Source organism: Pseudophryne corroboree, chromosome 4 (genome assembly GCF_028390025.1).
Source record: "Pseudophryne corroboree isolate aPseCor3 chromosome 4, aPseCor3.hap2, whole genome shotgun sequence".
In the NCBI taxonomy this organism is placed as follows: Eukaryota; Metazoa; Chordata; class Amphibia; order Anura; family Myobatrachidae; genus Pseudophryne; species Pseudophryne corroboree.
In genome coordinates this window covers 495752229-495779803 of record NC_086447.1, presented here as the reverse complement: position 1 = coordinate 495779803, position 27575 = coordinate 495752229, and the positions used below count along the sequence as shown (strand labels likewise).

The window sequence follows — 27575 nt, the reverse complement described above, 5'->3', positions numbered from 1 at the left end:
GCCCCAGATGGTATTACAGTGTCTACAGATGGTGACAGTGGGCTTCTCGGTCCTTGCACGCTCATACACATGGATGAATATACTAGGGAAGGACTTTGTATCAGCATTTGCATAAAGTCACAGACAGGTGACTGCAAATAGATGTCTGCGTTCCCCTCTGAATCAGGTCCTATAAGCGAACTAATAACTGGAAAAAGCAGCTGGGCACTGTACCATTCTCTGTAATTCCAGCAGGTGTCCTATAGCATTTATATCCTGGAGGAAACCAGGCCAAATTATTTCCTGTATGATTACAAGAAATTTCGCATTGGGTACGTCTATAACATTTCATTTTCTGGTCCCTGATTTTTTTATTACATACTACAATTTCAGTGTCAAATCTACCGGCAGCATTAACATTATGAAGTCATTCACAAGATTTTAAGGTGAGCAAATATGTCTCCTGGGTCAGTGCAAGTCTTTTGGCAAACACAAGATGTGATCCACATCATTTTCCAGGTGAACGCGCCCTCATTTGGACAATGGAATTGGACCATTATCATTTTAGATTTGTTTGGAATGCAGCATCTTCGATCTGTACACACTCCACAGTAAATGGGCTGATAACTTTGCACCGTGGAACACTGAGATAAACTCAGCTGAACAGGTTGAGGATCACGGAAGGTAGGCTGGCAGGTTTTCCCTTTCGGAATCTGTAAAATGATAAAGGATTGTTTAAGTCTGTACTGCTGTTTATAAAATGTACATGTGCTACATTCAATTATAGTGCCAGTAAAGTAACATTGTATGATATAAACCATAGGGGCTGCAGCTTAATTGACAAAAGAGCAAATCTTCTAAATTTACAAAGTTGTCTCTAGTTAGTCCCAGACAAAGTCAGTAGGATAGCTGCATTTCCGAACAAGAATACCGCAGTGCAGTTCTGCATATGCTCTAGTAGCCCTCTGTATGTCGTGTGCACTCAGTTCTTCCTATTGTTCTGGAGTAAACAGCAGTAAGTATTAATAGTAAGAATCAAATACTATACCATTTGACTTACCATGCACAATAAACTATCATATCATTCTGTATAATGGAACATTGATAAATAAGGCAATGTAAGCTGAGGTGGCGGTTTTTACCTGGGGGGGTGCAGTCCTGCAGCTCATAGGTAAAATTCACCACTGGTTGGCAGCATCCTTGCAACCCCTATACACAGGGGCGGATTTAGGGGTGAGGGCGCCCCTAAGCACAACAGTAAAGGCTGCCCCCGCCTGCCTAATTTTATTATTTTTATTGATTGGTAATAAACCCTCATTTGATGATAACCAATTTAATAAAAACAATAAAAAAACTATAACATTTTTATTATGTATACATATTTACTAAGTAGGACAGCTTACAGGGGCTGTATGTGCATGCCCTACCCATTTATATTCCATTCAAGATGGCATATGGAACAGTACAGTGCAAATATGTTGCAGTTGCTGGTACATTTTAGGCTGACCGTACCAACACAAGCATCCAAGTGCCACCCCTAGGCACATACCTCAAGTGCCTAGTGGGAAATTTGTTACTGCCTATACAGTACAGCCATTTGTGAAAAGTATCACCATCAGCAAGCATTTGCATCAGCCCTGTCTTTGGTGTAAATGATCCATCTAAAATCAGCCCAGTCTTGGCATACGCTTCACTCTGAATAGCTGGCAATTTCATCTCCACACACTCAGCACATTTACCATATGTGCAAACACCCAAATGCCGCTCAGTTATACCCACTCAGCTGCAAATGGAGCTGCATATGACTCTAAAAGCGGTATCCCTATCAGACTAGTTATTGAGTGGATATAATAGCTGTATGCATACATGCCTACTGTTTGGCGGGTGGCCAGGGGGTGATGTGGCACAGGCTAGTGGGTGGGACGAGGGGAGTTTTGCACTGATCGCATCATTGTGGCCCTCTCCCCCACTATACAGTACTGCGACATTGCAAAGTGGGCAGCAGGACCACAGATCAGTTCAAATTGTACCATCAAGCTGTCCCAGACCACCCAGTTCACTTGGAAATTGTGTGACTGCAGGAGCACAGTTGGCCTCCAGGAAACTTGCTTAGCCTTCCGGGTATCTAAGAGAGCCACCTTAGATTCGGGAGTCTGACGGATGAACCGGCTGAGTAAGCAAGTATGTATATATGAGAATGTTTATAGATATATGATAACAATGGTTTACAATACTACAGGTTGAGTCTCCCTTATCCAAAATGCTTGGGACCAGAGGTATTTTGGATATGGGATTTTTCCGTATTTTGGAATAATTTTCTACCATAATGAGATATCATGGTGATGGGGCCTAAATCTAAGCACAGAATGCATTTATGTTTCATATACACCTTATACACACAGCCTGAAGGTCATTTTAGCCAATATTTTTTATAACTTTGTGCATTAAACAAAGTGTGTGTACATTCACACAATTCATTTATGTTTCATATACACCTTATACACACAGCCTAAAGGTCATTTAATACAATATTTTTAATAACTTTGTGTATTAAGCAAAGTTTGTGTACATTGAGCCATCAAAAAACAAAGGTTTCACTACCTCACGCTCACTCAAAAAATTCCGTATTTCGGAATATTCCGTATTTCGGAATATTTGGATATGGGATACTCAACCTGTATTACATTGTTTACTCCATAAAAAAATCAGAGGAGGATATCAATCATTTCCTCTTCTATTATGTCAAGCTTACAGTGCAGGACATTGTGTGACAATGCTTCATCTGTGAAAATGTCACAGAAATAATAATTGTTACAGATAAAGCTTGTATTTTAGATGGGACAAAAGGTATACTATGGTTTACACCATGGATCAATATTGTTGTTGACAATTGGCCTATTTGAGGTTGGTTCACAGTGTGTGAAACAACCTCAAATATTGAGAAAAAGATAAGGGCGCATGCAACCGCACTTTCTGTGTGTGTGTGTGGGGGGGGGGGGGGGGGGGGCCAGAAAATGCGATCACCTCTGCCTTAATCAGGCAGAGGTGGTGGTGGGGGGGTGGGGTGGCAACACTCCATTTCCAGGGCAGAGGCGGCGCAAACGATGGGCGGAGGCGGCCAAATGGGGGCATGACCACGGCGGCTACAGACGCTAGCACAGTAAAAAAAAAAAAGTTTGCCTGATGCAAATGGACTTCCTTCCAGCACTAAAGCAGGGTCATGATTTACTGATTTGTACTAAGGGATTCTATGACATGCATACTAGTATATGCATTCACATAAGATGTGAATAGTAAACAAATGGCCCGCCAAACTCAGACTTTTTTTTAAAGGGGCCATCACTTACAAGGCAAAACCATGCTTTGTAAGTGATTGCCCCTTTAAGAAAACACTGCACGGCCGCCGAACTCGGGCGTCATTATATCCGGCCCTTACTGTTTATATGTAATGATTTTTATTTTTTTTATAAAAACCATAAAAATTCTAGAAAGTGAATGATTTTAAATCCACATTAGCTTACCTTCACACTGCTAACTAGAGTAGCATTACATGGGCGGAGGAGACAGAGTCTTCTGTCCTTTCTCATTTCACACTTGCTGTTTTCATTAGTTACACGTATAGATATCCCCATGTCACACGTTTTTGAGCACGGGCTCCATTGAGTTGCTTGAACAAGACATTTTTTTTTCCAAACAAGTGGCAAAATCTTGTACACTGGAATACAGTATAGTATGATTATTACATATAAAAAGGCATTATTTCTCCAATAAAATAACTATTAATGATGCACAGCTGAACACAATGCAGCTACAGATGCAGGCATAGAAATACATTCTAATGCACAATATGCCGAGTTCTATGTCTTTGCAAGCTGACAGACGATGGGGGTTATTCCGAGTTGATCGTAGCTGTGCTAAATTTAGCACAGCTACGATCAGGCACTCAGCCATGCAGGGGGATGCCCAGCACAGGGCTAGTACATCCCGCATGTCAGTGCCGCCCCCCCACAGAAATGCGAAAGCATCGCACAGCGGCAATGCTTTTGCACTTGAGTAACTCCCGGCCAGCGCAGCTCCTGCGGCTGGCAAGAGAACCTCTTCGCTGCCCCGGGTCGCATTGGCTGTGTGTGATGTCACGCAGATACCGCGCCCACCCCCCAGCGGTCCAGCCACGCCTGCGTTGGCCGGACCGCACCCCCTAAATGGCGGCTTTACGCGATAAACTGCAGCGAGCTATTGGGTCGGCATGACCCCCGATATCCGTATGCTTGGTTTGTTACTCGTCATCATCAGCATGCATTTGCGCCAGCCCTATCTTTGTTACAAAGACTCACCTGAAAACAGGAATGTATTATCTCTTCTGGAGAAATCTGCACAGACCCCAATTCCATCAATACCCCCTCTCTGAACTCTGTTACTGTGAGAATACCTGCTACACAGAGGCGGAACTACCGCCAGTGCAAACAATGCGTTGCACTGGGGCCCGCCTCTGTCCAGGGGCCCAAAGCATGTAATGAGTCAAACTGACTCATTACATGCCGCTGTGCGCTGCGGGCAACCGCTGCCCGCAGCGCACAGCCACCCGGAGAGAGGAGAGGAGCAGCGGTACGGGGGAAGGAGGAGGAGGGAGGTGAAGGAGGGAGCCGCAGCAGCGCTTTACTACTGGTGGAGGCACTGCTGCTGCTGCTGCTCTTTGCTTCACTATAGGCTGTCTTCCGAGAACAGCCTATAGTGAAGCAGAGGAGCAGCATCGCCTCCACCAATAACACAGCGCTGCTGCGGATCCCTCCTCCACCTCCCTCCTCCTCCTTCCCTCCTGCCCGGGAATCGTCAGAAGCTGCACGGAGGAGCCTGAGCCAGCGAAGAGGGTAAGTATAGTTCTTTCTTTCTTTCTTTCTTTCTTTCTTTCTTTCTTTCTTCTGCCTGCCGCTATGTGTAAAAATGGGGGACTGCCTGCCGCAATGTGTAAAAAGGGGGAATCTGCCTGCCGCAATGTGTAAAAAGGGGGAATCTGCCTGCCGTAATGTGTAAAAAGGGGGAATCTGCCTGCCGCAATGTGTAAAAATGGGGAATCTGCCTGCCGCAATGTGTAAAAAGGGGGAATCTGCCTGACGCAATGTGTAAAAAGGGGGAATCTGCCTGCCGCAATGTGTAAAAAGGGGGAATCTGCCTGCCGTAATGTGTAAAAAGGGGGAATCTGCCTGCCGCAATGTGTAAAAATGGGGAATCTGCCTGCCGCAATGTGTAAAAAGGGGGAATCTGCCTGACGCAATGTGTACAAAGGGGGAATCTGCCTGCCGCAATGTGTAAAAAGGGGGAATCTGCCTGCCGCAATGTGTAAAAAGGGGGAATCTGCCTGCCACAATGTGTAAAAATGGGGGACTGCCTGCCGCTATGTGTAAAAATGGGGATTCTGCCTGCCGCTATGTGTAAAAGGGGGACGCTGTCTGCCGTAATGTGTAACAAGGGCACGTTGTCTGCCGTAATGTGTAAAAAGGGGACGCTGTCTGCCGTAATGTGTAACAAGGGCACGCTGTCTGCCGTAATGTGTAAAAAGGGGACGCTGTCTGCCGTTATGTGTAAAAAGGGGACGCTGTCTGCCGTAATGTGTAAAAAGGGGGACGCTGTCTGCCGTTATGTTTAACAAAGGCACGCTGTCTGCCGCTATGTGTAACAAGGGCACGCTGTCTGCCGTTATGTGTAAAAAGGGGACGCTGTCTGCCGTTATGTGTAAAAAGTGCACACTGTCTGCCGTAATGTGTAAAAAGGGGGACGCTGTCTGCCGTAATGTATAAAAAGGGGACGCTGTCTGCCGTAATGTGTAAAAAGAGGAATCTGTCCGCTGTAAGGTGTAAAAGGGTCTCTACCTGGTGTAGTGGTGCTACTGTACGGCGTAATTTGAATAATGGAGACTACTGTGCACCGTTTTATGAATTGGTATTATTTTGTGGCCACACCCCTTCCCCACGAAGCCACGCCACTATGTATTTTTGCGCGCGCCTACGGCGCGCACTGCCCCTGTTTTGCATGCAGGGGTGGGGCTCCGATGCCGTTTCTTGCACACAGTGCTAAAATGTCTAGTTACGGCACTGTTGCTAGGTATCCATTTCTCTGGCCCTGAGCAGGTCCCCCTCACCAGATCCTCTCCAGGGGTGAGGGGGTGGACTTGGATGGGATGTGTGTGTGTGTGGGGGGGGAAGCAAAGCATTTTGACGCACCTGGGCCCACCGCTCGCTAGTTCCGCCACTGCTGCTACAGCCCAGTTACATGGAAATACAACTGAAATGTGTACGCCCCTGTATTACCCTATGCTTGCATACACTTGGTTCCGAAGCATGCAAATTGCAAAGCACATAGGATACTCTGCAAATAGGTGTATATTCAGATTCGCACCTACCCCTTACATACAGTGCAGTACAGTACCGTTAAGGGGGCACCAAATGAATGTGCTTGAATACCAAGCTGCACAAATGGTTTAACTTGCACATGCAAACTGCAATGCAATGACATCTCATTAGTAGCAATCATAAAATATGCATAAATATTTCAAAATAAATGCTTTTTTTCACCTTTATAGTTTTCACTGCAGGTACTGCCTGGTACTTTCAGGACAACCAGAGTGCATTTCTAATATAAGTTTACAGGTCATTCATTTCTCATTGATTGCAGATGATCAAATAAATATATTTGAAAATGGTCCTGGCATGTTAACTTTTCCTGGCATTGAGCATCAACCCAGTTTATACATAATGATACATAGCCGAAACTCTGAAGAAAACAGCTTATGTTAAAGTGCAATGCAGTCCGTTGTATATGACTGATTTGCAGTAAAATCACAATTTATTCTTATATAAGACAAATGGAAACTGAGATACACTCAGACAAATTCATGATTTAAAAGGTACTTTTTGGATATGATATAAGATGACTCCACCCTGGTGTTGATTGCATCAGGGCAATGCATTAAAGTGTTGGGACTTGTAGGATTATATTTGGCCAGATTTATAGGTGTACCTGGAAGGTAGACATTGGTTTAAAGATGTCAGAGCAGGAAGCAGGTTAGAAGCCCAGCATATATCTGCAATACATAAAGGCATGTTATAATCTTGTTATTTCATATGCAAAATACATGTTGTCATGAGAAAAAGCGAAAGCTGGCATAGGTTAAAGCATAAGATAGTAATGAATCCCCCAAAAATTGTGGAGTAGGTAAAGCAACTTTTCTCACTGCCTTTAATGTACCTGCATGTGTTAAGAGAATTACGAGTGTATGGAATTTACTTTGCAAACATATTGTCCAAAAGATATTAATAGGATTATAATGGGTTTTTTTAATCCTGGTTATAACCACCATCCCTTTTGTTCAACCCATATAATATTATACAATATTATTTGTAAACTAAAGCAAGACTCATTGGTGATACTAAGGTTGGATCTTGTCCACTGTAACTTCCTATGAATGGTGTCACTTAGGAAGACTGAGGAAGTAAGTCATTGGAGAAGGCAGTTGTGCTGACTACCACAACATCGCAGGTACTTCCGTGTTAAGCAAATAGGATCATTCAACACATTCCATTTGAAGAATTTCCTCAGGGATACACTATTGATGCTCAGCAGTGGACTTTGGGCCTAATTCATGGTTGATCGCAAAATCTTCCTCTAATGGGCAAAACCATGTGCACTGCAGAGGGGCAGATATAACATGTGCAGAGAGAGTTAGGTTTGGGTGCGGTGTGTTCAAACTGAAATCTAAATTGCATTGTAAAAAGAAAGCAGCCAGTATTTACCCTGCACAGAAACAATATAACCCACCCAAATCTAACTCTCTCTGCACATGTTGTATCGGCCCCCCACCCCCCTCCCGCAGTGCAGCATGGTTTTGTCCATTAGAGGAAAATATTGCCCGCCCCGCATATACTATTTCAAGTGACTTGAAGGCAGGAAAGCAATGCAACAAAGCAATGAGAAAGGCAAGTCAGATGCTTGGTTGCATAGGGAGAGGAATCAGTAGCAGGAAAAAAGAAGTGATAATGCCACTGTATAGGTAATTGGTACGGCCCCATCTGGAATACTGTGTCCAGTTCTGGAGACCCTATCTCCAGAAGGATATAAATACATTAGAGAGTGTACAAAGAAGGGCAACTAAAATGGTGCATGGCCTACATCACAAAACTTACCCGGAAAGGCTAAAAGATCTTAACATGTATAGTTTGGAGGAGAGAAGGGAAAGGGGGGACATGATAGAAACTTTCAAATATATCAAGGGTCTTAACAAAGTTCAGGATGGAAACATTCTTCAAAAGAAAAGAAGTATTAGAACTCGAGGACATACATTGAGACTGGAGGGGGGGAGGTTCAGGGGAAATTTAAGGAAAAATTACTTCACAGAAAGGGTAGTGGATAAGTGGAATAGCCTCCCATCAGAGGTGGTAGAGGCTAAGACTGTAGGGCAATTTAAACATGCTTGAGATAGGCATATGAATATCCTTACAAAGAATTAAGGTTAAAAAAGGGTTGAGATTGCCTAAAGGATAAAATAAAAAAGGGGCAGACTAGATGGGCCAAGTGGTTCTTATCTGCCGTCAAATTCTATGTTTCTATGTTTAATATGTGTGTGTCATCCCCCCCCCCCGCATAAGTATAAAAGCATTGCACAGCGGCGGTGCTTTTGTACTTGTGGAGTTACTCCCGGCCAGCGCAGCTCCTGCGGCTGGCCGGGAGTTGGTGGTCGCAGCGGCTGCGTGTGATGTCACGCAGCCACTGTGGCCCGCCCCCAGCACGGTCCAGCCACGCCTTTGGCCGTCTGGCATGAGCCGGCGCACTGCAGCGCCGGTGCATGTGCAGTTCTGACCCTGATCGCACCGCTGCAATAAACTGCAGCGTGCGATCGGGTCAGAATGACCCCCATAGTATGATCTGGGTTACTCCTGCATAGCAAGCCTTCAGATTCTAACTCTATGAAGCTATTAGTTCAAATTGTCAGTTGAAAACCATTGCAGCTTGGCAGATCTATGTAGTGTGCAGGCGGACACTACATAGATCTGCTCAGTCACCCACAATGCTGATTATTTCTCTGACAATTATTTTGCAAGTGTCATACCCAGGATTAGAACCCATGACCTATTACACTGGAAACATGCACTTTATTGATGGAGCTATCTGCTCTTGCATAGGATGCATGAGAATTAATTTCTAACCATATGAAGTTACGTGTAATTGTCTAAGAAGTACTTCATATAGTTAGAATTCTCATGCTTCCTGTACAGGAGCAAATAGCTCTATCAGTAAGGTATCCGTCGTGGGTTCTAATCCTGGGTATGACATATATAAAATGTCTATCTATATTAAAGCAGTTGTGACACCTAAGGTGCAGGGACTAGTGGGGGAGTCAGCCACAAAAAAGATTGCGGCAGCTGTCAATTAAGGAGGGAGGAGAGTGGCCCCCTTTCAGAGCAGGAGGCCAGTGGCAGCTGACTCCGTTGCCACCAACAGTTACGCCTCTGTATATACACATCCTATTGAGTGCCTCATATGTGCGATGAGTCAGCTCCACAAAAATGATGGAAATGTGAAATGAGACCTTAAATAATAAAGATAATAAATAAGGTATATTATATGTATGTCATTTGAGTAGTATTAGAAACTGGAGGTTGTGGTTTGGTGAGCAGTCCATTCAGATTTTTAGCACCAAAACTTAGCTACATTTAGCTATACAAAAGGAGTTTTTGCTCTTATTTTTAACTTATTATCAGCAGGGTATCTCTTTCCATGAGGTGACAACCTTGTCCCAACTGGCACAATGTTAGAAATGGAAGTAGTTAGAACTTGGCTGTCCCAGCAGCCCCCTCCTATCTTCCAGAGCGACGACCAGTTTCCTGAAGCCATCTAGATGGATGAAAAATCTGTAAACCAGGGGAGGACAGGTATATGGTTATCTCCTTCCAGGGGTAATGTGCTGCAGCAAAAGGCTGAACAGCCCCTGTCTCTATTCTGGTGTCTTCTCCTCCTTACTGCCTTGGTGGGACTTGCCTGTTTCCTGAATGCTGCTGTGTCTGCAACTAGAGGAACAGATGAGTTTACCAACAAGTAAGCTAGGGTATAGGAATGTGTGTGGGTATATCTTAAGGCGGTAAGAATAATGGGGTAAGGGAATAATGGTTTATCTGGGTTAATTATATATATTTTTTTTAATAAGACCAAGGTACAGTAGGTAAGGAAGTTAATGTACATGAATTAAATTATTTTTTGATGTTGGGAATAATTAATAAAGGGGATTATGAAGGTAATGGTTATAAAGAGGATGATGTTGAAGAAGTTAATGTTTTTGAAGAAGAGTTAATTATTATTTAGAGAATGAAATTGTAAGGCGTAAGATCAAAATACTCTCGGAATTATATGATGTTCACTGAAACTTTCTGTATTTTAAAATGGTTGCTGTGATGTTCTCTGCATTATATGGAAGTCCCCATGAAGTTATCTGCATTATATGACAGTTACTGTGATGTTCTCTGCATTATATGGCGATCAATGTGATGTTCTCTGCATTATATGGCGGTCACTGTGATGTTCTCTGCATTATATGGCGATCAATGTGATGTTCTCTGCATTATATGGCGATCAATGTGATGTTCTCTGCATTATATGGAAGTCACTGTGATGTTCTCTGCATTATATGGCAGCCACTGATGTTCTTTGCATCATATGGTGGTCGACGTGATGTTCTCTGCATTACACAGTGACCAATGATGCTCTCTGCTGCTCTGCATTGGTATACGGTCATTGCAACATTCTGTGTTAGCTGAGGTAAAGTAGTAGAAGCAGCTATGTACAAGCTGTCCCGTACCACAGAGTGCAGGTGGCACCGTCACTGCCCTACGGCCCCTGCATTTGGCTAGCAGGGTGCCTAGAACAGGATCTGTGCTGCAACGCTGTCTGGAGTGTCTTTCGATGCTCCAGGCAGTCATCCGTCAGTATCTGCAGCCCCCTGGAGGTCCTGAGGACTCTCCAGGCAATGCTGCCAGGCACCAGTGGCCCCACCCCCTTTGTTACATAATTGGGCTGGCAGTCCCACCTCCCTTGTGCCGCCATTGGTGGGGGCATGTCTGGCACAGGGCAATTGGCAGCCCTGTTACGGCTCTGCCCACAAGACCTACACCATTCATGTAGACTTGATACTTACTAATAAATCTCTAAACATTTAATTAGTGTCTTTGTGTTTAATTACCTTTAATTACCATTTGATTAACTGTATGCTTCAAGGCCAGTACTGATGGGAAAGATGTGTGCTGAGTGATCTTAACACAGACAGCTCAGCACACATCTCTCCCCCCGCTCAGCACAGCGTGATGTGCTGAGCGAGGGGGGGATGACAACGAGGGCGCTGCTCACTTCACACAGCGCTGAAGTGAGCGACCCGCTAGCTTGAGCTTGCATGCAGGCTCAATCTAGCACCGGCGATAGCGATGTGCGGGGCCGCGCATCGCTATCGCTGGGGGGCATACACACGGCAGATCCGTGCTTAAAATCTAAGCAATCTAGTCAGATTGCTTAGATTTTAAACACGGACCTCTCCGTGTGTACCCCCCTATAGACATGCAGGAAACCAGCTATCCTCCCACAGTAATTGTGTCATTAACCCAATAGGGCAATACTTTATAATTCAAAGACATGATCATTTTTTTTTAAATGTCACCTAAACTGTTCCCATAAGCCTGCATGGGAAATATGTTTTAAGGACTGATCTTTTTCTATTGCGCAGCTTCCGCAATAAGAGGGCACATTCTTGTCTACAATATGCTGCATAAGCTTTATATGTAAAGTTTACTTCACATGTTTGTCCTATAATGGTTATTTAATAAAATTTATATTTTAAACTACAACCTTTCTTCATGTAAATATATATATATATATATATATATATATATATATATAACTAAAAGTGTCCCAAAAGGAAATCCTCTCTTTTGCCACAAGTGAAAATGTCATGTGACTCCAGAGAGCACCACCAACCCTCATTATCATTGCTACATGTATTAGTGATCTTTACCATCATAGCTTTGTTTCATCTCACTCAATATGCTTTTTATACATATTGGTGATAGGGGGTTATTCAGAGTTGGTTGCAGATTTTGCTAAAATTGCATGCTCAGCACAGGGCAAGGCCACCCAGCATGTGTGGCTCCGGTCCGCGATGCAATCACAATTCAATTGTGATCGCATCGCAAAAACCTCAAATAAAGATTGACCCCTGTCGCCATGTTTCCAGTAGCTGTAAACACAGGCGATGTCATCGGCCGACCCTGAAAAAATGGCCATGAAATGTCTGCATTTCCTGGTGCACTCCCCCCCCCCCCCCCTCACCCCCCCAATGCTGCATCTCCGCCCCTGGATCATGATTGTTTGCACATGCGAGCTGCAGCTGCTGCGTGTGCACAGATGGCCGAAAAGTGCCCGTCTGTATGGTCTCAGCAGCTGTGATAGGATCTGAATAAGGCCCCTAGTGCAGAATCCTTCTTCTCCACCAAAATTCATACATTTGTAAGCAAAAATTGGTACCATAAGGGAACAAAAACAAATTACTGAAATCTGATATAGATACATATAAAAAAAATCTACAGCGCAATCATGAAACAGGTCATTAACTGAAAACAAAGAAAGCCAAAAGCTCTATGTATACGGGATCCGTTTAATTGCTGGCTGTCTGGATCCTGGTGGTCAGGATACGGATGCCAAAATCCTGCGAGCCAGCAATGGCGCCAGCCAGAATACTGGTGCTACAGGACTAATCCCACTCGCGGGTGTTCACGACTGAGCCCGGAGCATGGCAAGCACAGCGAGCCCACAAGGGGACTTTTTGTGCCCGCCCCGATGTCGGCATACTGGATGCCGGTGTTGGTATATTGACAGCCGGTATACCAGCCGCCAGTAAATCAAACTGAATCCACGTATAAAACCTAAAGGATGCCAAAAACACAGTACACCTATGTGTTCTCACACCAGCATCAGTCCAGCTAGCTCTGGTCACTCAGCCAGAAAACACATATTTTTAGGCAATAAAATATGGCAAAACAACTTAAATTGATATACTCTGATCACAAAGTATAACCACCTCAGGCCTATTCCTAACTTGCATCATATACAGTAATATTGAGATGGAGAATATTTCCAAATATTGTAACTAAAATTATATTTCCATACTAAAGAGGGCTAATAACAATAAAAGGACATAACCCATAAAGCATTTCATATTGCAAGTTACCTACTTAATCGACACATAATAAAAACCCCAGACATTTATTGCAGTATAATAGGGGTAGTTTCAGAAAGTACACAACATGCGTATGCAGTTTCTGCCTGTGCGGGCTAGAAGCATGAATACACGTATTATAAACTCACATGCAAAGACCAGAGAATGAGATTTAAGAGATGCGGAACTTCGGAAGGCTATAGTAGGGGGATGTTCGCTATTTGCCTTTGGGCTGCAGAAGGACATAACTCATTACAGGGACTTTTCAGCACACTCAAAAAGCTTCTAATTGCCTGTTTTACTGCGGTCTGCAGTAGGCAAAGTCACAGAAAGTACTGAAATCCCTTTTGTACATATTTGAAGAGCCGAGCGGATGAATGTGTTACATTGCGTTCAGAAGAAACTGAGAAATTTACAGTTAAAGATAAATTAGAAGTAAAGAACTAAACATTGCACTTTTATCCACAACATATATCAGTAAATATACTACCAACATTTAAAATAACATTGTTACTATGATCCATAGGGCATAACTCCTTTATCCAAAAAAAACTAATTTTTCTGAAAAATGTTACATAAGATATTCATCCACTCGCCTCTTCACTTATTTATAAACTTTTTAGAGAAATCATGTGGGTAAGCTTGAAAACAATGGGTTTGTGTGTCTTTAAATAGTTATGTTATAATAATACTGATAATTGTTTACAATTTGAATATTGATTAAATGTTCACAGTTAAGTTTACATCTGTGTATTGACATTGTGGCTTTGGCATTGTAAGGAATGAACACAGAAAGGAAATATTTGTAGCATACCAGGTATAAATTTATAATCTGACGTAGCAGGGTCCTTCTCGAGAGCGCAGTTTGACAGCTCAGATTTCTTCTTGGTGACATCTGTGGGCTCTGCACACCTGCTTCCATCTTGCTTGAAATTGAGTAATGGGGTGCATCCGATTGTATCACTTACGCAAAGACATGTGTAAAATGGACTTGGCTGAAAAGACTGGCCATTTTGATAAAGGACACCATTGAGTTCACATCCGACAGCAAATATATCTACAAGATCAAACATCTACATATCAGTTACTGGCATGTATTATAGAATTGACAGCACATCAGAATTATAATATTCTCCTGTCACTGTGTATATATATGCAGTTTATTAAAACTTTCTCTCTATCTTTCTGGGGAGGCATTCTATCTCTGACCCCATTTTCATGACAATTCCACCAAAGTTGGAATTCTTTAGGCCACACACTTTTATTATTTCAAAATACTGTACAATAGTTGTTATGCACTGGACATGACTTATAGTTTGAGCTTTTCATGGCCACCATTAAAAAAAAAAAAAAAGCTCCCTAACCTAGTGTATGCACACATAACATACTTGCCAATATTTTAAGGTCATTTCCATGACACTTTGCGACTGATGCAACCCAGGGACGTGCGGTGAGCTAAATAGCTCAGGAGGCACTGGCTAACCCCAGAGCCAGAATCCCATGCAATATATGAGCCAAAGCGTACATGTGGGCATTATACACAGGTGCAGCAGGATAAACTCCTGGAAATTTGGTGAGGTTTGATCAGAGATGTGTTGAAAAGATAGGCACTGCCTCACCTGCCATAGACTTTTTACGCCAGAGTTTGGCCTATAAAAATTATTAGAATAATGCAAAAAAGATATTTTAAACAAATTATTAGTATTTTTCATATACTTTATTCAGACAAAATTCTGGTTTAAAGGTAAGTATGACAGGAAAGGCTCTGCCTCACCCCACCGCACGTCACTGATGCAACCAAAAACCTCATGCTTGCTTCAGTTAAGGTGGATCTTGGTGCAGTACAGCCCCCCATTATGTTGTAGCTGCTGAGATTCATGATAATCTTTTTCATTTTATATTTTGTTTAAAAATATATATACAAAAAGTTATCATACAAGCGCAACTGAAGCAACAGTAATAAAGGACATAGATGTAATCTAATAAGACAAAAGGCTAAGCCGGCTCCCTTGTAAATTATTTCCTTCTGGAAAGCAAGCTAGGAAAGAAAACCGGCCTTTACCAGCTCTCAAGTATGCAAACTTTTTTAGGTCTATGTGGCCTACTTCATCTTCAACCTCTTACCACCTCACAGACACAGTAACTTCGCTGAATAATCTCTCTGTGGCCAAACCAGGGAAAGCTAAAATAAAAACTGACAAAGCAAATTAAATTATTATATAAAGTTGGTAGTGACGTGCAGTGGGGTGAGGCAGATTCTTTCCTCTCATACTAACATTTGTACCAGAGTTTTGACTGTGCAGGGGTGGCCGGACTTTTGGGACCTGGGATCTACTTTTTGTTCACTTACTTACCAGTGCTCTACCGGCATCAAATAACACCAATAATAACGCTCACATTTAAAAATAGCATTAATAATGATGCTATCAAATAAAATCACCAATAATAACGCGCACATTTAAAATAGCATTAATAATGATGCTATCAAATAAAATCACCACTAATAACGCGCACATTTAAAATAGCATTAATAATGATGCCGTCAAATAACATCAACAATAATAACGCACACATTTAAAATAGCATTAATAATAATGCCTTCAAATAACATCACCAATTATAATGCACACATTTAAAATAACATTAATAATGATGCCATCAAATAACAACACCAATAATAACGCACACATTTAAAAATAACATTAGTAATGACAACATTAAGTTACAGCACCAATAGCAATGTCCACATTACAAAAAAATACATTAATATCAATAAACACAATCTAGCAATACCCCTCCCCCTGTGCAGAACACGTCCTCCCTATCCCTGTGCAGAACAGCTCGATGTGCAACATCCCCCTCTATGCAGATCCCCCCTCCTTTGTACAGATACACCCATGTGCAGAATACCCCCCTTTCCACTCCCATTGCAGAACAGCCCGCTGTGAACATATCCCCCCATGTGCAGATGCCCCCCTTGTGCAGACTCGCCTCACCCCGCCCCCCCAGTGCATAACACACCCCTGTGGAGAACTCACGCTGGTCGGCTTCAGTAGCTCCTCGCTGGCTGGCCTGTGAAGAACTCATGCTGGCTGGCTTGCGTCAGAGGCTCCCTGCTGGCTGGCTCAAATAACTCAGTAGCTCCCCACTGGCTGGCCTGGGAAGAACTCACGCTGGCTGGCTGGCTTGCTTCAGAGGCTCCCCGCTGGCTGGCTCAAATAACTCAGTGGCTCCCTGCTGGCTGGCCTGGGAAGAACTCATTCTGGCTGGCTTGCTTCATGCTGGCTGGCTCCCCCGCTGTCACACTGTGCCTGCTCCTGAGTCCCAGTTCCCGCTGTCACTGACTGGATCTAACAGGATCCAACAGGCACACAGGCTCCTCACATCGCGGGTTGCGGCTGACGTCATGACATCATCCGCACACCCGCGCAGTGCATCACTAGGAACGCTCAGAGCCGGCAAATGGTCACGATCTACCCGCAGGAGCTCCGGGAGCTACCAGTAGATAGAGATCGACATTTTGGCCGCCTCTGCAGTATATGAAAAATATAAAGAATATGTTTGAAATATTTTCTTTGCATTACTCTAATCCTTTTTATAGCCAAAACTCTGGAGTAAAAAGTCTATGTCTAGGTGAGGCAGCGCTTCCACTGCCTATCTTTTCCGCACATCTCTAATCAAAACTCACCAAATCTCCAGGAGTTTATACTGCTGCACCTGTGTATAATGCCCAGATGTACGTTTTGGCTCATATATTGTGTGTAAATTTGGCTCTGGTGCCAGCACCGCACGTCCCTGAAACTTGGATGTACCTCATAGCAAGCCTGTCCCTCAGGTCCCACAATTTCAGCTTCTCTGCCTGACCTTTATAGTAATGTACGAGACATAGTACTTTCCTTCCGATATCCTATCTTACCTGGAAATCATGAGAGCACACCCACAATTTACGTTACCACACAGTAGTGCCCGTTATTCACATTATGCCACAGTGGTGTCCCTCATTGGAATGCAGTGTCTCAGCAGTCAGGTATGACCTCAACAGACTCACCGCTCAAGCTCCTCTTAGCAGGGCCACCATCAGGGGGAGACTGTCGGGAATGGAGTCCTGGGTCCAGAGAGAGAAGGGGGGCCAGCCGTGGTCCTACAACTATTAGAGTGAAATACAATAGACCCCTACCGGACCCATGAGAGTCTTTCCAGACCCATGAGGTAATGGTTATGCCCCTGCAATCTGGCCCCATGCTGTGCAGCAAGCAACTGCACAAAACTACATGTCCCAACCACCTAGGACCAGACTAGTGTAAATGATGCCTGATGCAGCTCTCAGTGAAAACTGCTGCTCAGGACAGGAGAAGAGGAGTGCTGCAGGGAAGTGGGACGATGTCTGTGAGGAGAGGAGGAGGTCGACCAATCAAAATGTGTATCTAAAGAGTATGACTGGGTCAAAAGGAAAACAATGCAACCAGAACCACCACCTCAGCCCCCCAACCAAGCTAAGTACTTGTCTGCTGTATTCTAATCAGGGCTGTGTCAGGACGCTCTCTCTCTCTCTCTCTCTCTTTCTTATACACACTCTCTATATCTGCCATGTTCAACCCTATGCATCCTCTCTCTCTTCCATTTCCACATATTCCTTCTCTCTCTCTCTCTCTCTCCATCTTACTCTCTCACTCATTTCCCATATTCCTTCTATCTTTCTCCCACCCCCTCTATTCCTCTCTCTCTCTCGCTCTCATTTCCCCTCTACCTTTTCTCTCTCCCACCCCCTCTATTCCTCCTTTCTCTCTCTTATTTTCCTCTTTCTTTCTTTCTTTCTTTCTTTCTTTCTTTCTTTCTTTCTTTCTTTCTTTCTTTTCCTCCTCCATATCTCTCTCCTATTTACAGTATTTTTTCTCTCTCTATTTATTCTCTCTCTCTCTCTCCCATTACCACTTATTCCTCCACTCTCACCCTGCCTCACCCAATTCCTCATCTCTCTCTCTCCAGTCTTCCACTATTCCTTCTCTCTCTCTCTTGCATCAATTCCTTCTCTACATTTTCCCTCCATTGCTCTCACTCCCCTTCCCCCATGAGAATCACAATGGGGGGCAAGGGGGCCCGGCCTATTTGCTTGTGCCCTGCCCTGCCTATTTGCTTGTCCCAGGTCCCACAATTTTTTAATGGCAGCCCTGGCTCTCAGTCACAAGCGTTTCAGACCAGGCTCTGGCTTAGGTCTCCTCTCAGCAACACGGACACAGTTATGAGAGTTGAGCCCGGAGCACGCTTCAGCAGTGGCAGTATACTTACCCAAGTCTGGAGTGGAGAGCGGTGCCGCAGTGCTAACGGCAAATACTATACAGTATCTAAAAGGGGTAATTAACTACACAAAGCCGGACTGTTGATTTGGAGAATCTATAATGGATCCTGTGTAAACTGTATTGAGCTCATGCAACTATCCACACTATTATGGAACTTGTAGCTCCACAGACTATTTCAACATTTGGATGCAGTGCTCACATTTTATTATCTTATTGAACTTAAAGTGGTGCTTCATCAACATTCAATATAAATTTTATTACAGCGTAAGATAGATGAATTTACTGAAAGTGCTGTTTTTATGTATGCATACGGAAAATGTTTTTTTCTGATTAGAAATTCTCTAATATGTTTGTGGTGTAGATATTAAACATATATAATTTTTATATTGTGTTTTAACTACTTAATTTTGCCATATTGGTGGGTATTTAAAATATATATTTATTTTATTATCACTGGTCCATTTTTTGTCCAGCACAGACACTGCCACCATGTTCTCTCCTCCTGTGTTACTGATGCTTAATCCGTGCAACCCAGGTCGGCTGACATCAGGGCTAGGGTTGGAGGTAGGACCCAGCTCAGATGAGGCAAAGAGGAGAAGCCAAGGGTGATGAGCAGTGGGAATTGCCTCCTCCTGCCTCTTTGATATTGCCCGTGGCTCTAATCCCCTTTCTGCTCAGTACCACCTCCTCCTGACTCTGTTCTACCTCTCAAAGCTGAGGTCTGTTAGAGGGCTAATGTTCTGTGTCCTGGCCGAAATAGGCATCTGGAGCACAAGCTCCACTGGCTGAGTCTTGGCTTTACCACTGATGCTTCCCATTGTGCACTTGAACCCATTATACAACTAGCAGTAGCATTTAAATGGAGATCAAAGTACGGTAATTTTCATGTTCATCAGTTTAGTCCCCAATGTAATTTTTCGTCCGTTATCCTATTAGCTGTGAAAATGAGGCGATTTATTACAGGACAAAATTTCACACCTATCATGTAAAAGTGCCGCCAACACGGGAGAAATGCAAAACACAGGATTTGCTCAATAATTCTAGCAGAAAAAAAACTATGAAAAGCGTAGGGGAAAATGGGGATATCTGCCTGTACCCACAAAAAAGCTAAACTAATATAGGATTACAAGAAAAAAAGTCTAGAAAGTGCTAACAAACTAAAAAGATTTTTTATTTTTTATATAGTTATCATAAAACAAAAATAGATATCTGTCTGTAAACCTTTATAGCTGGTTTTTGAAGGCAATTATTAATTTCCCCCTATTATTTGTTCAAAAGATACAATACATACACATAAACAATTAGTAAAAGTACAAAGAAAACTATTCACAGTCATCTTATTACATGTATTATGATAAATATATAAAATATTAAAAAATCTTTTTAATTTTAGTTTGTTAGCACTTTCTAGACTTTTTTCTTGTTCTTTGGTTTTAAGGGCGCAGTAGTCCCTTTTGTATTAGAGAGCTGCAGGCAAACTAGTATTTTATACTTAGCTTCTTAATTGGTGCCAGGAGGTACTTGGTACCTTGTTGGGTTTTTTAATATAGGATAATAGTATAGAAGTGTATTAGTGGCCATAACAAAAATATTTATGGTAGTTAAATTGGGTCAAATGGCTGTTATATGCATTTTTTTTTAAAGTGAACAAAGTTAGAAAGTAATAGTTTTTCAGCAAAAAAGTGCTCAAATTAAATTGGGGTACATGAAAATGGATAAACAATATATTTGGGTCATTTTAAGCAACTTTCAATACAATGTAAAAAAAAAAAAAGATTACTCCCACCTGCAGGCCTAAAAACACTCGTCCCACTCATAAAGCACCCCAATATATATGTCCCACAACTTGTACCCCAATCTTCATCATTGTGCACCTTTTCATCCGAAAAAATGACATGTTGACATTATTGGCTAATTAAAAATAATTAATTAAATAAATAGAGATTTACTGTAAACCAACTTCTCACCTGCTCAGAGGTGGTGAAAACCAATTTGTGGAAAAAGCTATGGAGAATTACCACGGGTCTGTTTTCACAGACAATTGGATAGGGGGTTTCGCGATTTGTGATAAAAACCTACTTTGTATCGAGAAACTGTGTTTTCGCTACTAATAGTATACCCCCTTAGTGTTCCAAATGTGTCCCAGAACTTACCATTCAGATGCTTTCAAAGTTGGCCTAATGGTAACCTTGTATAAAGGGCCAGCTTTGGCTTAGCCTACCCCTTATTTGGAGAAACTGGATACTCTCTAAGTTCACTTCCCCTGTATTCTCTTCCATTTTGATGATCCTCATGCTTTTGATGATCCACATAGGATCATCACCACAGCAGAGACTAAACTAGTCAGTCTAAGACAAGGGTATCAAGATCATTTATCGTGTGTTAGGGAATTCCCACTATAAGTTCCAGTGGGGCAAGAACTGCTATGAATGACAAATATTCTTTGTACAGCACTGTGTAGAATGGTGGCTCTATGTAAATAAAATTACAATCATTATAAAAACCCTGGTAATTGATTTACAAATCTGTTGTACAAATGCACTAACCAATAGTGGGTTATAATACTAATACAGGTTGAGTCTCCCTTATCCAAAATGCTTGGGACCAGAGGTATTTTGGATATGGGATTTTTCCGTATTTTGGAATAATTGCATACCATAATGAGATATCATGGTGATGGGACCTAAATCTAAGCACAGAATGCATTTATGTTACATATACACCTTATACACACAGCCTGAAGTCAATTTTAGCCAATATTTTTTTTAAATTTGTGCATTAAACAAAGTGTGGTCTACAGTCACACAATTCATTTATGTTTCATATACACCTTATACACACAGCCTGAAGGTCATTTAATACAATATTTTTAATAACTTTGTGTATTAAACAAAGTTTGTGTACACTGAGCCATCAAAAAACAAAGGTTTCACTATCTCACTCTCACTCAAAAAAGTCCGTATTTCGGAATATTCCGTAATTCGGAATATTTGGATATGGGATACTCAACCTGTATACTATAATTCAAATTAGTTTACTATATACCAGGAGACCCTATTGATTGATAGGAAAAGTGGCTGTGTAGACCAATAGCAAGTGACGGACTGGGTCATGAAGGGCCCACAGGGGGAATGCAGTGGTAAGGGCCCATGTTTAGGCGTGAGGTCAGTCTCTAGTTGAGGTACATGGTCTGGGCCCCATGATAAATATATAATGCAAATATTACTAGTGCATGCATGATAATGTACAACATTAATACAGGTTGAGTATCCCATATCCAAATATTCCGAAATACGGAATATTCCGAAATACGGAATTTTTTGAGTGAGAGTGAGATAGTGAAATCTTTGTTTTCCGATGGCTCAATGTACACAAACTTTGTTTAATACACTAAGGTATTAAAAATATTATATTAAGTGACCTTCAGACTGTGTGTATATGGTGTATATGAAACATAAATGATTTGTGTGAATGTACACACACTTTGTTTAATGCACAAAGTTATTAAAAATATTGGCTAAAATTACCTTCATGCTGTGTGTATAAGGTGTATATGAAACATAAATAAATTCTGTGCTTAGACTTACGTCCCATCGCCATGATATCTCATTATGGTATGCAATTATTCCAAAATACGGAAAAATCCGATATCCAAAATACTTCTGGTGCCAAGCATTTTGGATATGGGATACTCAACCTGTACCAGAAATGTACCATAGTCCTGTGCAGGATAAGTTAACATATGTATAATGTATAATTAAAGTTTACAGTCTGGAACCTGATCCCTAGAGAAGTAGGTGGGCCCCCTAGGCATTAGAGCCCAAGAGTGGTTTCCCCTGTATGCCTGTGGGCCAGTCCAACCCTGCCAATAGCTTTGTCACCACAATTACAACCACTATTGGAAGCCCCAAGAAACATCCACACCAGAGTTCATTACTTAAAATCCAAATAGAAAAAGACTTAGGAAGTTACTTACATTTACAAATTCCAACTTCAAATTTAGGTGAATCAGTGGAATAGTCACAATATAGACCTCTATGGTGATCACAAACATCTGCTTCATTACAAGTGTCCCCCAGCTGTTTAGCACAGATTTTACAACATCCACAGCCATCCTTGACCAGACTTACTCCCACCGGACATGTGCGCTTACGCGAGCATTTACATGGCCAGTGACAAAACTCTTTGCGCTGAAAAACCGCTGTCTCTGCTGCTGTGTCCCCAGTCATCACTGAATTTACAGTCTCTTCAGCACTAGAAAGAAACTGGAACAAATGGCACTATATGAGAATATGGACAACACTTTGATTAAACAATACATGTACTTTAGATAGAAAAAACTTAACTGATATTTAATATTTCCTTAGTTACTTTCCTCCTGGCCAATATCATCACAACGAGATTAAGTAGGTCTGTCTGTGAAATGGCAGAGAACCATATTGCAGAGAATAGTTATTTTACCAGCCACATTTTGATATTGTGTCAAATAATATATTGCCATTGCTTGAGAAAGACGGAGAAGACAGAGGAGGTACAAGTACCTCTACATCTCAGGATGGCATTAACAAAACCAGGGCCATGCATATTAAACATTAAAACTTATGTAAAGTAAATTGAAAAATATTTGCAAAAAAAAAAACCCACATAAAATGAAATACAATATAAATGGTGTGAAGTCATAGGTTCTATTCAGGTCCCAACATATCTGTGGCAACATTCGCAAAGTACTGATGTTCGGTACTTTGCAGTACAGATCCTGCGTTGTCGGATGCACTACAACTGCAAATGTGAAGTGATTGACAGTCTGCAGCCGTCAGGGGGCGGTGATGGCAGCCTTTCACACCTCCATTTTGTGGGAGTGCTGAAGCCATGATCTATGTCTTCTGACTGAGATTCCCTGGCCTCTTGGAAGCAGCTAGTGCGGCTGGCTTTAGTGACCTCATGGGTCACTGAGCCAGCTCATGGTTTCGCAAGTAATCTGATGCTGCACCCTAGAACGCAGCACTGGATCACAAATGCATGCAGGAGGCGTCTACATACTGTATATCAGATGCCTCCTGCTGCATTACCATATCTGAGCATCGCAGCTGCTTCCAAGTAAGCAGCAGCGATGCTCCCTCCAACCACATCTGAATCAGGCCCATGATGTCAACATTCAGAATGTCGACATGGTCTGAATCTTGACCTGAACATAACGTTAACAGTTCACATTGTGAGTGTTGACAGACAAAATGATGACAAAGCATATTAGAGTTACCGTTAGGGTTAGGTTAGGCTTAGGGCTATCACCTGAGAAGGCTGTGTCTGCATGCCAACTGTCGACATTTATGGTGCTAACATTCTGGTAATGTCGACATTATATATATATGTTGACATTGGGGGTAATTCAGAGTTGATCGTAGCAACAAATTTGTTAGCAGTTGGGCAAAACCATGTGCACTGCTGGGGGGGGGGGCAAATATAACATGTGCAGAGAGAGTTAGATTTGGGTGGGTTATATTGTTTCTGTGCAGGGTAAATACTGACTGATTTTTACACTGCAATTTAGATTTCAGTTTGAACACACCCCACCCAATCTAACTTTCTGTGCACATGTTATATCTGCCATCCCTGCAGTGCACATGGGTGGTCATTCGAAGTTGTTCGCTCGCTGCTATTTTTAGCAGAATTGCTAATAGGCTAAAATCCGGCAGTTCTGCGCATGCGTATGCGCCGCAGGGCACACGCACTAAGCAATTTTACACAAAACTATGCTATTTTACTCACGGGCGAACTAAGCTTTTCAGTCGCTCTGTTGATCGGAGAATGATTGACAGGAAGTGGGTGTTTCTGGGTGGTAACTGAGCGTTTTCCGGGAGTGTGCTAAAAAACACAGGCGTGCCAGCAGAAAACGCAGGAGTGGCTGGAGAAACGGGGGAGTGGCTGGACGGACGCTGGGCGTGTTTGTGACGTCAAACCAGGAACTAAACGGACTGAGGTGATCGCAATCTAGGAGTAGGTCTGGAGCTACTCAGAAACTGCAAAGAAATACTTAACAGCAGAATTGCTAATCTTTCGTTCGCAATTCTGTTATGCTAAGATACACTCCCAGAGGGCGGCGGCTTTGCTTTTGCATTGATGCTAAAAGTAGCTAGCGAGTGAACAACTCGGAATGACCACCATAGTTTTGCCCATTAGCTAACAAATTTGCTGCTGCGATCAACTCTGAATTAGGCCCATTGTTATATAGATATTTGACATGTTAACATAACATCTATATCAACATGAATGTCAGCATTCATACCATGTTGATCTTTTGAAGGACGACATTTTGTACCACACACACATATAATATATTTTATTTATAATGTTTGTGTGTATTTGTTTTTAAATAGCCTACTTTATGTCATTTATGTTACATTCATGCTGGCTTACTCTCCTGCAATGTTGGGAATGCACGGAATTTCTTCTACACTGAGGAGAGAAGGCGATCATTCTATATCATGCTCCACTTGTTTGTGAAGTGTTTATGGACTTGATAAAGCAAATTGTGCCATCAGGTCTCACCTCCTCTGTGAGTGGATGTGATTCACACTATCATGCAGCTATAGTGGGTCATTCCAAGTTGATCGCTCGCTGCCGATTTTCACAGTGCAGCGATCAGGTGAAAAATCTGCATTTCTGCGCATGCGTATGGGCCGCAGTGCACACGCTTGTCATACAGGTACAAAGCTCTTTGTGGTTGTGCACAGGTTGTAGCAAAGTTTTCAGTCGCACTGGCAGCCGCAAGAAGATTGACAGGAAGTGGGCTTTTCTGGGTGTCAACTGACTGTTTTCAGGGAGTGTTTGCAAAAATGCAGGCATGTATGAAAAAATACAGGCGTGGCTGGGCGTTCGCTGGGGGGTGTATGACGTCAAATCCGGATACGAATTGGCTGAAGTGATCGCAAGGGCTGAGTAGGTTCAGAGCTACTCAGGAACTGCACAAACTGTTTTTGCAGAGCTCGGCTGCACAAGCATTCGCACTTCTGCTAAGCTAAAATACACTCCCCAGTGGGCGGCGGCATAGCATTTGCACGGCTGCTAAAACTAGCTAGTGAGCGATCAACTCGGAATGACCCCCATAGTCCCCGATGGTACACATCATCTCATTGTGGCCCTCCCACATGATGATGCAGTTGTATTATTGCAGGCAAGGGTATGGGGCTATGATGATGCCCCATGCACTAACCACTTGGACTTTCCCTGCAGACAATTATGGTTTATTGCTACTTTAAAAAGTGTTAGAACACAAAAAAAAAAAGTATTCCACATTGGGGCACTCATCTGTAACTGTTACAGATGAGTGCCCCAATGTGGAATACTTTTTCTTTTTGTGTTCTAATATGATTAATTTATTCCAGGGAGCACCCCCAAACTAATGATTAATACTAACAATTTCTTCTAAGAACTGTTTTTGACTATAAACAATGGGAAGTAACTGATTGAAATGAATATATGACCCATATGATCTGTGCGGATTTTTTCTTCGTTTGGAATCTACTTTAAAAAGTGGCAATCATTTACAGGGCAAAACCAAGGCGCAATCTCGGCTTAAGTCCCGAACCTCTGCAAACTCGGACCCTATTACATTTCCTGAATGTATCTGCTACAAACAAAACTTCCGCTATTACCAAACTCATACGGATATTCCCGGCTGTTGATTTCTCAGAGCAAGAAGTTCTACAACCCATTCACCTCTCTTCCCCTGATCAGAATGAATAATGTCAGCTTTCAGCATTAGGTTAAAAGCATGACTGACAAATTGGGTAGGCTAAACTCCATTTCTTTCAGTTACAGTATATTAGTGAGCTAATGTCAACAAATATGAAATCTATAATAACTGTACTAGCTTTTAAAAGAAGAATCTCGTCATTTTATAACATATTCAGTTTTTGTGCAAATCTTAAGATTGATAATATTTAAACAAGTGTAAAATATTACCAATTAGTAAAATGATCACACATAATCAAATATTAAGTTAACATAATTTATGCACATATAGGTGACGCTGCAGAGTTGAACGCAAGCCATCCCTAATTACACGTGTAGTATGCAGTGAGTGCATGGATAAAAGTGCTTAGGTTCGCCCCTTCACAGAGCTGTACACAGCACCGTAACAGGGCAGCAGTGTGCCTTGTGCCGGCCCCTACCTCCTGAACCCATGATGACACGCTTAATGTGGTGGGCAAATGGTTCTTGGAAGTAGAACACTTCCCAGAGTGTCCTAAGGACACTCTGGGCAGCTCCACAGGCTGCATGATGCATGCAAGGAGCATTCCTTGTAGCATCCATGTGCGCTATGCTATGGCACTGCTCGCATACCCCTATTTACATCCCTGATTGTACGCATCTATGCAACTATTGGCCCATACACATGGTGAGATTCGGGTTATGCCCGATTCTCACTTTGCGACATGGGCTAGGTTGGTACATATTCAGTATCGCAAGCACATAATGAATGTGCTTGCGATACTGACTATGTGTGATTTTGGCTAAGTGTCAATTTTGACTATCTCTTCTATAGAGAGAGTCAAAATTTACTTGCCTGCACAGTCTATCTATTCTTGTGATGCTGACCACGCGGGACCACGCATCGGCATCGAATCGGGATCGCAAGGTGACTCACCTTGCGATCTGCACAAACCTTTCTTACGATTTTGACTATATAGTCAAAATCATAAGAAAAAATCTCACCGTGTGTACACACCATGGGGGTCATTCCGAATTGATCGCTAGCTGTTTTCGGTCACTGTGAAATGATCAGGCAAAAAAAGGCACTTCTGCGTATGCGGAGCAATGCGCACGCGTGTCATACTATTACAACGAACGATGTAGTTTCACACAAGGTCTAGCGAAGCATTTCAGTCGAACCTCTGGCCGCAGAGTGATTGACAGGAAGAGGGCGTTTCTGGGTGTCAACTGACTGTTTTCAGGGAGTGTTCGAAAAAACGCAGGCGTGCCAGGAAAAAACGCAGGCATGGCTGGGCGAATGCAGGGCGTGTTCGTGACGTCAAAACAGGAACTGAATAGTC

At 42.5% G+C, this 27575-nt stretch overlaps 1 protein-coding gene across 1 annotated transcript; it reads right to left on the bottom strand.

The window, feature by feature from the left end:
* Nucleotides 1–318: 318 nt before the first annotated feature.
* CCN6 (cellular communication network factor 6) lies at nucleotides 319–27575 on the bottom strand (the record flags this gene model as incomplete). Its single annotated transcript, XM_063919696.1, has 5 exons — nucleotides 319–692; nucleotides 3501–3694; nucleotides 14040–14282; nucleotides 22499–22787; nucleotides 27567–27575. Coding segments are annotated over 5 exons (1017 nt in total), but the record flags the coding sequence as incomplete, so codon positions are not given.